The sequence below is a fragment of the Hevea brasiliensis genome, unplaced genomic scaffold, assembly GCF_030052815.1.
Source record: "Hevea brasiliensis isolate MT/VB/25A 57/8 unplaced genomic scaffold, ASM3005281v1 Scaf113, whole genome shotgun sequence".
In the NCBI taxonomy this organism is placed as follows: Eukaryota; Viridiplantae; Streptophyta; class Magnoliopsida; order Malpighiales; family Euphorbiaceae; genus Hevea; species Hevea brasiliensis.
Genome location: NW_026614601.1, coordinates 126,720 through 138,975, shown reverse-complemented (window position 1 = coordinate 138,975; position 12,256 = coordinate 126,720). Strand labels below are relative to the sequence as shown.

The 12,256-nt window shown below is 38.9% G+C and overlaps 1 protein-coding gene and 1 long non-coding RNA gene across 2 annotated transcripts; one reads left to right on the top strand and one right to left on the bottom strand.

Moving 5' to 3' along the window:
• Nucleotides 1-6,365: 6,365 nt before the first annotated feature.
• LOC131176448 (anthocyanidin 3-O-glucosyltransferase 2-like) lies at nt 6,366-7,972 on the bottom strand. The gene has a single exon (XM_058141505.1). The coding sequence runs from the start codon at nt 7,841-7,843 to the stop codon at nt 6,410-6,412; it is 1,434 nt and encodes a 477-aa protein (XP_057997488.1). The 5' UTR covers nt 7,844-7,972; the 3' UTR covers nt 6,366-6,409.
• Nucleotides 7,973-9,738: 1,766 nt separating this feature from the next.
• On the top strand, nt 9,739-11,600 carry LOC131176444 (uncharacterized). The gene is made up of 3 exons (XR_009146516.1): nt 9,739-10,179; nt 10,282-10,439; nt 11,496-11,600. It is a non-coding gene; the product is annotated as an uncharacterized LOC131176444 (long non-coding RNA).
• Nucleotides 11,601-12,256: the final 656 nt, after the last annotated feature.

Here is a 12,256-nt window from a genome sequence, read left to right as displayed (position 1 = left end):
ATGTACTTCCTGAATCAACGGTCTCTTCTCCACTGCTATGTGCGCCAAACTGCCAGAAGATTTTCTGCTCAAAGCATCTGCTATTACATTGGCCTTCCCAGGGTGGTACTGGATGGTGCAATCATAGTCCTTCAGAAGCTCCATCCATCTCCTCTGTCTCAAGTTTAAATCCCTCTGTTGGAAGATGTACTTCAAACTCTTGTGGTCGGTGTATATCTCGCACACTTCACCATACAGGTAGTATCTCCAGATTTTTAGTGTAAAGACTACAGCCGCCATCTCCAAATCATGGGTGGGGTAGTTCTGCTCCTGCCTCTTCAGCTGCCTTGAAGCATAAGCCACTACTTTTCCATTCTGTATCAAAATACACCCTAAGCCAACTCTGGAGGCGTCACAGTACATGGTATATCCTTCACCACTCATCGGTAGTGTCAACACAGGGGCGGTGGTTAGATACTCCTTAAGCTTCTGGAAACTCTCCTCACAGTCATCTGTCCACATGAATGGAACATTCTTCCGAGTCAACTTAGTTAGGGGAGCTGCTATCCTGGAAAAATCCTGCACAAAACGCCTATAGTAGCCAGTTAGGCCCAGAAAACTTCGCACCTCAGTGACTGTTGTAGGCCTAAGCCAATCAGTTACAGCCTCAATTTTCTTGGGATCCACTTGAATGCCTTTACTAGAAACCACGTGTCCCAAGAATGAGATGCTTTCTAGCCAAAATTCACATTTTGAAAATTTGGCATATAGCTGGCGCTCCCTCAAAGTCTGCAACACCATCCTCAAGTGCCACATGTGTTCTTCCTCAGTCCGAGAGTATACCAAAATATCATCTATGAATACGATGACAAAATGGTCCAGGAATGGCCTGAACACCCTATTTATCAGGTCCATAAAGGCTGTTGGTGCATTAGTGAGTTCAAAAGACATCACCAAGAACTCATAATGACCATATCTTGTCCTGAATGCTGTTTTGGACACATCCTCATTCCTGATTCTCAACTGATGATAGCTTGATCGTAGGTCTATCTCGGAAAAGAATGTAGCTCCTTGGAGCTGATCAAACAGGTCATCGATTCGAGAAAATGGATACTTGTTCTTCACAGTCACCTTGTTCAGCTGTCTATAGTCAATTCACATCCTCAAGGACCCATCCTTCTTTCTCACAAATAGAACAGGAGCACCCATGGTGAAGTGCTCGGACGTATGAAACCCTTGTCCAAAAGCTCCTGTAGTTGCTCCTTTAACTCTTTCAATTCTACTGGTGCCATCCTGTAAGGTAGCATTGATATGGGGTTTGTACCCGGTACAACATCAATGTAGAACTCTATTTCCCTTCCTGGTGGCAACCCTGGAAGCTCCTTAGGGAAGACAACCATGAATTCTCTGACAACAGGAACATTTTCCATATTGACACCTTCTACAGATGTATCTCTTACCAATGCCAAATACCCTTGACATCCACGCCTCAACATTTTTCTAGCATTAATTGCTGACACCAAATTATATGGAGCCATGCTCCTGTCACCATCAAAGCTAAACTCTTCCACACCAGGTATGTAGAAATATACCTTTTTGTTCCTGCAGTCTAAAGTGGCATAATGAGTTGCCAACCAATCCATTCCCAAGATTACATCGAAATCCATTACTGGTAGAGGAACCAAGTCTGCTGGGAGGATCTTTCCATCCACTACTACTGGGCTACCCGGAAAAACCATGTCTACATCTATGTTATCACTAAGTGGGGTAGCTACAGACAAAGGGCATTCTAAAGTTGTAGGGTTTCTACCCAATCTCATGGCAAATACAGGGGAGACAAATGAGTGCGTAGCACCCGGATCTATCAAAACATGAGCCTCATAGGAACAGACTAGAAGAATACCTGCCACAACTGCATTGGAAGCCTGAGCATCCTGGTGGGTCAGAGTGAAAACCCGAGCTTCACCCCTACCCTGCGTTGCAAAACCCTGATACTGACTTCTACCCCCTGATCTGCCTCCAAATCCATGTCCCCCTTGTCCTCGGCCCTGTTGGCCACTGAACTGATTGCCTGCCATGCTGGAAGCACCAGGATACAACTGACAAGGAACATTTGCAACAGAACCCTGTGACCCCATCTGTGGCTCGCTGAACACGGGGCATTCCCTAGCAAAGTGACCTTGTTGGCCACATCTGAAGCATACTCCTGAACTCATCATACAAGGTCCTGAATGTCCTCTTCCACACTATGCACAAGGTGCCAAAGAGGATCCTGAACCAGACCCAGAACTGCTGTATCCCAAACTATGACCACTGTTGGATCAGTACCCTGGTCTGAATCCTCGAGATTTGAGTCTAAAACCAGTCCTCTTATTCCTGCTTCTTCCTCTGTAATTAGTTTGGCCACCGCTATCCGTAGTACCCATGTGGGGAACACCTGAAGAGCCCTCTGCTCTATTTTTCTTTGCCCTTTTGCTGTCATTAACAGTATAGCTAATCTCAATCTGTCTGGCTCGATCAACTACCACATCAAAAGACTGATCAGACATCATGGCCAGGTTTGCATACCTCCTGTCAAGCCCCTTTAGGAACCTCTTCACCTTCATAGTTTCTGTAGCTACTGTTGTAGGGGCATACCTGCTCAGTTCCAGAAATTCTGTAGCATATTCATCTACAGACCTGCCATTCTGCCTTAAGGCCTCAAAGGCCCACTGCTTTTGATCTCTAAAAGTTTCTGGTACAAACCAGCTGATAAACAGTTCTATAAACTGGGTCCATAACAAACCTTCCACCCATGGTAATATGTAGTCATTCATCTATTGTCTAGGCATAGGCCCCATGACATGCTTCATACACTCTATAAGTCTCTTATCAGTCAACTGCAACTCCGTCCCTACCTGTCTGTAGGAATCTAAAAACCGATAAGCATCATCTGACACATCGTAAGTACCCGGTACCAACTTCTTGAAATTGATTATCTGTTTGTAAGGTTCCCCTCTTGGTGCGGTGGACTACTACTACTGGGGAGGGTGGACCATATACTGTGTCATCATATCGATGGTTCTCTGCAAACCAGCTAGAGTAGCTGCCATTGGGTCCATGAGACCCAGTGCCATAAAAGACTGATCCTGAACTGATGGCAGTTGCTCTTCTACTTGAGCAGCTCTAGGCCTCCTACCCTGCCTCCTCGGGGCAGGCGCCTCATCCTGTGCCGACACCTCGTCAGGCACATCTGGTTCTGGTGCAGTGGTAGCTCTCCTGCTTCTATGCATTTTCCTGGAATTCAGTATCATTAGCCCACAAAATTTCAAAACTGCATATTACACACAATTATATGAAGTAGAAACTGGAAGCAAAGATGACAATGCAAGACGAATGTGGACCGTATTTCCGCATGTGACTCCTGTTAGACTCTTTCCAACACTTTAGACAATTATTCCCTATGAATCTGGAGCCTAAGCTCTGATACCACATTTTTCACGACCCAACCTATGGGCCGGACCTTCACTAGGACCTGGGCCAGCCTAAAGCCCTCGAGGCCCGTGTAAGCCTAACTATTCCTTAACCCAACTCTAAGGCCCATTGGGCCCAATTTTAAGAATTCAACCGGATAGAGTCTGACCATAAAGTGGACCTTTCAACGGGGAGTTTTTAGCTCACCCGACCCGTAAACACGATATATAATCATTTGGGGAGCTCAGCTCACTCTCCACATACTCAATGTCATAAAAATAAATGGGAGCTCAGCTCCCTCATCCAGTCCATCAAACATGCATATAATAATACATTTACAGGTCCAACATGATAATTATATTACAGACCCAAATCAAATAAATATTTCTAACACATGCGGAAATTCTAGGAGTTAATAGAATTACACAAACATTAATAAACAACCTGCGAAGGAGAAAAGTAGGTTAACCACAACAAAAATCCTCCTGTAGCCTGAAAAATAATGAACAGGAGTGAGCGTTCAACTCAGAGAGTAAAATATCAATTTTAACCATAATCTCTATAACTATCTAAAGCTAATGCACCCTGTAGAGTGAAATGCAACATCGACAATATTTTCACATCATAACAGCAAAAAGGTAATTTGGAGCACTCACACACCCGATAATGTTAAACAATACATATATGGGAGCTAATCCCCTATACAGCTCTCTTAATCCAAACTGTGCCAGCGAAGAACTCAAGCTCGGACTTCCACTTAATAAACCAAATCAGGGTCCCAGCGAAGAACTCAAGCCGTGTCCACCCCGAAGGACTGAGTCCCAGTGAAGATCTCAAGCCGTGTCTACCCATCCTGTCCATAGCCAACACCACACCACGACTCACGCACGCCAACTCACGCACACTACTCCAAATTACCACAACAACATCCATGGCACTTAACAGTTATGAATGCAACATAAAACGTGCCTATAGTTTAACTACATAGATATTTACATATAAGTGATGCATGGGCATGCTTGAACATATAATAATATTGAAATTACAATTAAAATTAATATTTTACTCACAGACTTAACAACAGTCATTGTGGCGACTGGGCGGAGGAAGAAGGCTGTCCTGGCTCACCTGACAGTTTTATTACAATCATTTAATAAATTTGACTTAATACAAACTAAGAAAAAGACCAAAGACGTCCTAAGCCGTGTCGAAAATCCGGCAGAGTCTCCCCTATACCTATGACCTACCCAACCTGCAAATGGGTTTAAAATACACTTCTATATCTACCAACCATACACCCATAACTCAATCATATCACACAGCCCCTCTTGGGCCCATCCAAATAGTCATCAATCACAATATGTAAAATTACAATTTAGTCCTTATAATTGACCCTTTTTGCAAAAACTGCCCAAATAAACTCTTAAAATTCTAAAACTTTGCCCCGCGGTCCTTAGCAATATTACTAGGCTAATGCAAAAAGAATCATAATTTTCTAAGCTACCACGAATATTTTATGGATTTTTAATCCCATTTAAGCACTGGAAAATTACAAAAAAGCAAGGTTTGGGTTTACCTATGCCAATTCCGATCTCGGGAACGTGCTCGGGGTGTCTGACAATGGTGGGGTAACCAAAATCTCGATCCAATTCCAAGACTTTTTCGGTAGCCGGTTTGTCTGGCCGGAAATTCACAGACCCAGACAACTGTCGAATTTCCATGAATTGAAGGTACCTACACGAAGCCCACAATACGAGGGTTAGTATAAAATTTTCACAGAATTTTCCAAGCTCATTTAATGCTCGAAAAAATATTGCGAAGTTTCGTGAGACCCACCAAAAAATGGTGTCGGAAAATTTCGAAATTTATATTGCCGTGAAGCTCTCGACTACTGGAGTGCTCTAGTACTCTCGGTTTCCTCGTGGGGTTCACGGTTTGTGAGAAATCTAGCTCAAAAATCGAAATGGGCTAAAACTTCCCGGACAAAAAATTAGACAAACCGCTTGATGAATTTTGGTGTTCTTTGTGTCTATGAAAAGCTCTCGAGGTGTAGATGGTCTTTGACATAAGACCGGGTCCAATTGGTGGCCGGATCGGCAGGATTTCGGCCAGAAAGCTGAAGCGTCGCGCGTGCACAGGGGAGGAGTTCGCGCGCGTTTTCCCGCTACCTGGGACGACGGCTGGCCGTGGGGAGGCACTGGGGCGACGCAACAGCGAGGTGGGGAGGCTGGGGAGGTGGCGGCGTGGCCTGGGGATGAGGGAGGAGAGAGAAAACGCGAGAGAGAGGAGAAGAGGAAACGCGCGCGGGAAGAAAAAGAAGAAGAAGAAGGAGCTGGCCCGATCCGGTCCGGTTCGATTCAGGGTACCCGAAATTAAATTTTTACTCTGTCTTGGGATAAAAAATGAGGTCCAAAAATTTCGAAAAAATTCCAGAAAACTTAGAAAAATCTATAGAATCCAAATATATTTTTAGTTTTACCACGTGGTCTTTAAGTTAATTTTTAAAAATCATCAAAGTTTTATATTTTCGGAAAATCAAACCCGATTTCTAAAATCCAAAAAATTTTAAAAAAATTTCCTAAAATTTAAATAAAATTAAAATATTAATATTACTGACAAAATAATAAATTTAAAAATTTAGGGTGTTACAATTAAATTATTAATAAAAATATTTTTTATGTAAATTATTAATTAATATATATAAAATAAATGAATTTTAATATTTTTTAAATAATAATAATTTAATTTGAGATGAATTTAAGTATTGAAAATAAAAATTAAGTTTGGGTTTGAATATATTGATTTTAACAGATATTTAAATCATTGTCATCCCTTAATATATTGATTTATAAATTATAATTGAAATTACGATTCACATAATTAAATACTTGATATTAATTTTTAAATGAAACATTTAAAAAAAAAGATAAATATAATTTATAAGTTGATGGAAATAATATTTAACTATAAATAAAAATTAAACTTCATTACAATTATTTTGTGATAACTTATCCATTACATCTTTTATTAGAGTGCCTAACGAAGAGTAAGAAGATCCACCTTCCATTAAGGCCCTTCTACTCTTCTCACCCATCTCTTTCACCTTCTTTCTTTTCTCATTACCATGCTCCATCAAACACCTTATTCCTCTCTCTATCTCATCACAATTCACAATTATTTCACTGTTCTTCCTATAATCGATTTTAATTTCTACTGCTAATTCCATCTCTATCACCATTTCAAATGCATTAAACTGTTGTTCTGCATTCATTGGCCATGTGGCAATTGGGACACCAAACCATATGCTTTCCAGTATAGAATTCCATCCACAATGTGAAATAAATCCTCCGACGGCTGGATGAGCCAAGACAGCCACTTGTGGAGCCCATCCTATCACCTTTCCAATCCCAATTATTCGATCCAAGAATCCTTTGGGCAAGGCTTCTTGTGGATCCTCATAATCACTAGAAGATGCTAGGAAACTCGGAGGTGCCGGTCGACGTATTGACCACAAGAATCGATGACCACTATGCTCTAGTGCACAAGCAATCTCTTTCACTTGATTCTCACTAAAGCTCCCCTTGCTACCAAAGCACAAGAATACTACTGACAATGGAGGCTGATCATCAAGCCATTGCATGATTTCCTTGTGACTGTTTCTTCCATCTAACCCCAAATCTAAAATAGGTCCCATAGGGTAAACAGGAGGCATTTTTAAAGACTCAATCGCATAGGATTCCAACTCCAAGAATGTATTTACTATAATACCCTTAGCTTCTCTAAACCTTCTCGTGTTGTCAAGCATAAAAGGAAACCACTCTTTGCTCAACATTGCAGAAGGCATAACCCTACCGGGAAATGGGTTTACCAAACTTGGCACTTTCAACTCAGCATCTGAGTCCTTGAACTCAGTGGGGTCAAATTTCTCTTCATCATGAATCTTTTGCACATAAAGCATGAAGCCAAGAAAAGCTGCGCCCGATGTAAAGAAAATGTAACACGGAACCCCAAATTCATTAGCCACATCTATCATCGACAAGCAGAATGTATCAACGACAAAACCTACCAGCTGAGGCGAGTCAACACTTGACACAAAGTCAGACTGAGTGATCTTCAACACAGCTTCTTTGACATGGGATTTCTGACTCTTAACGAAAGAAGAGAAACTAAATAATTCAGTCTCATCTTTGGGCAGATTAATGAATCGGAGACGAGTAGATACAATAGAGGAGGACGCTCGCTGAGATTCGATGTAGCTATGAACTTTGGAGTTGATAGAAGAATGATTGAGGATAAGGACAGTGATGGAGAGCTGATGGCAGCGAGTAAGAAGAACCTTTGCTACTTCCACCGCCGATACAATATGGCCAATACCAGGGGCGGGGACGAAAACAAGCTGGGCTTTCTCCATTTTAGTACTGATGTTCTTAGTTTTGCTGTAAAGTGTAGAAGATAAAGGAATAAGGACGATCGCGATAAGGCTGAGGTATTTGTCGTTGCAGCAGTACTTGAGGTTGGCTACTTGTTGAGAAAAAAATTATTGAAAAATATATTAAATTTAATTTTAAAATTATTTTTTAATTAATATATATTTATTATAGCGAATAATACAAGCGACGTCTTGGCTTCGCCGGTTGGAGTCCTTCTGTGCGAGTTTCTGTCGTTTTAGGCTCCCTTATCCTTTTCACCGCCTTGCAAAAGTTGATTGAGCCCATGAAAAGAGAATATATTTAGTGATTTTTTTTTTTAATTTCGCAATATACATCAATGGTTACTTAACATTGACTAATGAAAATCAACATTATGTAAACATTGTATTATATTTTTCTATTCATAATTTTGTAGATGGATATTAAATTCGATTCGGAACTTACCCGAAGAATCGAGTTAAAAGATAATTAGTTCAATCAACAAATTTTTACAAATTAATTAAATATTACACTTATTAATATTTAAATAAATTTAATCAATTAAATTTTATTTTTAAAATTAATATTTCAAAAATTATTAAATTATATTAAAAAAATAACAATAAAAAATTTAAAATAAATATATGTGAAAATTTTTTATCGGTAATTATCAATGAATTATATTTAGTCAGTAATACTAAGAAAAAAATATAAAAGAAAAATTTTAAAAAACTTAAAAGATTTTACATACAAAATTTTTTTCATCGATAATTACCAATGAACTTACTTTTTATAAGTAATATTAAAAAGAAAATAAAAAATAAAATTTTGAAATAAACACCTACAAAAATTTTTCGTCAATAATTACCAACGAATAATATTTAGTCAGTAATACTAAAAAGAAAATATAAAAAAAATCTGAAAAAACTTGAAAATTTTTACCTACAAAAATATTTTATCAATAATTGCCCTTTTTATAAGTAATATTAAGAAGAAAATAAAATATAACATTTAAAATAAATACCAACAAAAATTTTTCATCGGTAATTATCAACAAATCATATTTACTTGGTAATACTAAGAAGAAAATAGAAAAGAATTTTGAAAAATCTTAAAAATTTTTACCTACAAAAATATTTCGTTAGTAATGACCAACGAACTCACTTTTTGTAGGTAATATTAAGAAAAAAATAAAAAAATAAAATTTTAATATAAATACCTATGAAAATTTTTTGTTGGTAATTACTAATTAACTATATTTAATAGATAATATTAAGAAAAAAATAAAAAAGGAAAATTTTGAAAAAGCTTACAAATTTTTACTTACAAAAATATTTCATCAGTAATTAGCAATGAACTCACTTTTTGTAAGTAATTACTAACGAACTTATTTTTGTAAGTAATATTAAGAAGAAAATAAAAAATAAAATTTTAAAATAAATACCTACGAAAATTTTTTATCGGTAATTACTAATGAATCATATTTAGGCTATAATACTAAGAAGAAAATATAAAAGAAAAATTTGACAAAGCATAAAAATTTTTACCTATAAAAATGTTTCATGAGTAATTTCCAACGAACTCGCTTTTTGTAGGTAATATTAAGAATAAAATAAAAAAATAAAATTTTAATGTAACACCCCAAAATTTTATTAATTATGAGTATTTTTGATATTTAAATTTTATTTAAATTTTAGGAATTTTTTTGAGATTTTTCGGATTTTAAAAATCGGGTTCGATTTTTCGAAAATATAAACTTTGATGATTTTTAAAAATTAATTTAAAGACCACGTGGCAAAACTAAAAATATATTTGGAGTCTACGTATTTTTCTGAATTTTCTGGAATTTTTTCGGAATTTTTGGACCTCGTTTTCGGTCCCGAGGCAGAGTAAAAATTCAAAATTTTGTATTTCGAATCGAACCGGCCGAATCGAACCGGACCGGATCGGACCGGTCGAATCGAACCGGCTCCCTTTCCTTTTTCTTCTCCCGCGCGCGTCTCTCTCTTTCCTCTTTCTTTTCTCTCTCCTCCTCTCCCCTGCGCGCGCGTCGCTCCAGTTTCTCCGGCCAAATCCGGCCGATCCGGCCACCGATTGGACCGGGTCTTGTGTCTAAAATCATCTACTCGGCGAGAGCTTTCCATAGACACCAAGAACGCCGAAATCCATCGAGCGGATTGTCCGATTTTTGCTCGGGAAGATTTTCGCCCATTTCGACTTTTGGGCTAGATTTCTCAAAAACCGTGAATCCCACGAGAAAACCGAGGCTACCAGCACGCTCCACTCGACGAGAGCTTCGCGGGATATTAATTTCAAAATTTTCCGACAACGTTTTTCGGTGGGTCCCACGGAACTTCGCAGTGTAATTTCGAGCATTAAATGAGCTTAGAAAATTCTGAAAAATTTATGTACTAACCCCCGTGTTATGGGCTTCGTGTAGGTATCCTCGATTCGCGGAAATTCGACAGTTGACCGGGTCTGCAAATTTCGGGCCAGACAGACCCGTTACCGGAAAAGTCTCCGAATTGGACCGAGGTTTTGGCTAGCCCCCCATTGTCAGACGTCCCGAGCGCGTTCCCGAAGTCGGAATCGGCAAAGGTAAACCCGAACCTTGCTTTTTCGTAATTTTCTAGTGCTTAAATAGGATTAAAAATCCATAAAATATTCGTGGTAGCTTAGAAAATTACGATTCTTTTTGCAATAGCTTAGTAATATTGCTAAGGACCGTGGGGCAAAGTTTTATAATTTTTAGAGCTTGTTTGGGCAGTTTTTGCAAAAATGATCAATAATAAGGACTAAATTGAAATTTTTCGTATTGTGATGGATGATTGATTTGATGGGCCCTGGAGGGTCTGTTTGATTTGATTGAACTTTTGATATAAGGATTGTTATTATAGAAGTGCGTTTTTAGCCCTTTTTGAGTTGGGTAGGTCCTAGGTATAGGAGACTACTGGGATTTTCTACGACTTAGGGCGTACTTGATCTTTTCTTTGTTTGTATTGAGTCGGTGTATTAAATAATTGTAATATAATTGTCGGTGAGCGATGCCTTCTTCCTCCGCCCAGCCGTCACAGTAATTTGTCGTCAAGTTTGTGAGTAAAATATTAATTTTAACTGTAATTTCGATATTATTATATGTTCAGCATGCCCATGCATCACTTATATGCATATATTTATGTAGTTAAACTCTAGGCACGAATTATGTTGCATTGATAAGCATTAATGTGCCATGAGTGTTGTTGTGGTAATTTGGAGGCGGTGTCGTGCGTTGGCGTGCGTGTGATGTGGTGTGGACTATGGATGGGACGGGTAGACACGGCTTGAGTTCTTATGGGACCGGTCCTTCGGGTAGACACGGCTTGAGTTCTTCATTGGGACCCGATTTGGTATTTAAGTGGAAGTCAGAAATGAGTTCTTGGCACAGTTGGATTTAAGAGAGCTGTATAGGGGATCAGCTCCCATATACTATGAATGATGTTACAGGGTGTGTGAGTGCTCCAAATTACCTTTTTGATGCTATGATGTGAATATGATGTTAATGTTGCATTTCACTCTACAGGTTGCATTAGTTTCAGATAGTTATAGAGATTATAGTTAAGATTGATATTTTACTCTCTGAGTCGAACGCTCACTCCTGTTCAAAAATTTTTACAGGCCACAGGAGGATATTTTGTTCTGGGTTAACCTGCTTTTATCCTTCGCAGGTTGTTTATCCATGTTTGTGTAATTTTAATTACTCCTAGAATTTTCGCATGTGTTAGCGGATTTATTTGAATTTGGTGCGTAATATTTTTATCATGTTGGACTGTAAACTTAAATATGTTATGTATGTTTGATGGATTGGATGAGGAGCCGAGCTCCCATTTATTTTATGTTGATGAGTATGTGGAGGGTGGTGAGCTCCCCAATTGAGTATTAATTGAGTTAACAGGACGGGTGAGTAAAAAACTCACCTATGGAAAGTCCATTTTAAGGACGGACTCTGTCCGTTTGGTTTCTTGAATTTGGTCCCAATGGGCCTCGAGTGGGTAAATGAGCAGTTAAGGCTTACTACGGGCCTCGGGGCTTTAGGGTGGCCTGAGTCCTAGTCTTGGTCCGGACCATATGTTGGGTCGTGACAAATGTGGTATCAGAGCTTAGGCTCCAGATTCTTAGGGTATGTTGTCTAAAGTGTTGGGAAGAGTCTAATAGGAGTCACATGAGGAAATATAGGGTCCACATTCGTCTTGCATTGTCATCTTTGCTTCTAGTTTCTGCTCCATATGTTATGTATAAATATGAGTCTATAGAGTTTGTATAATGTGCGATTTTGAATGTTGTGGGCTAATCTTCTGAATTTCGGAAAATGCGTAGAAGCGAGAGCGCCATCGCACGAGAACCAGATGTGCCTGACGAGGTGTCGGCACAGGATGAGG

Bases quoted from the DNA above. Each gene is read 5' to 3' on its own strand.
- LOC131176448 (XM_058141505.1), bottom strand. From the start codon at position 7,843: ATGGAGAAAGCCCAGCTTGTTTTCGTCCCCGCCCCTGGTATTGGCCAT.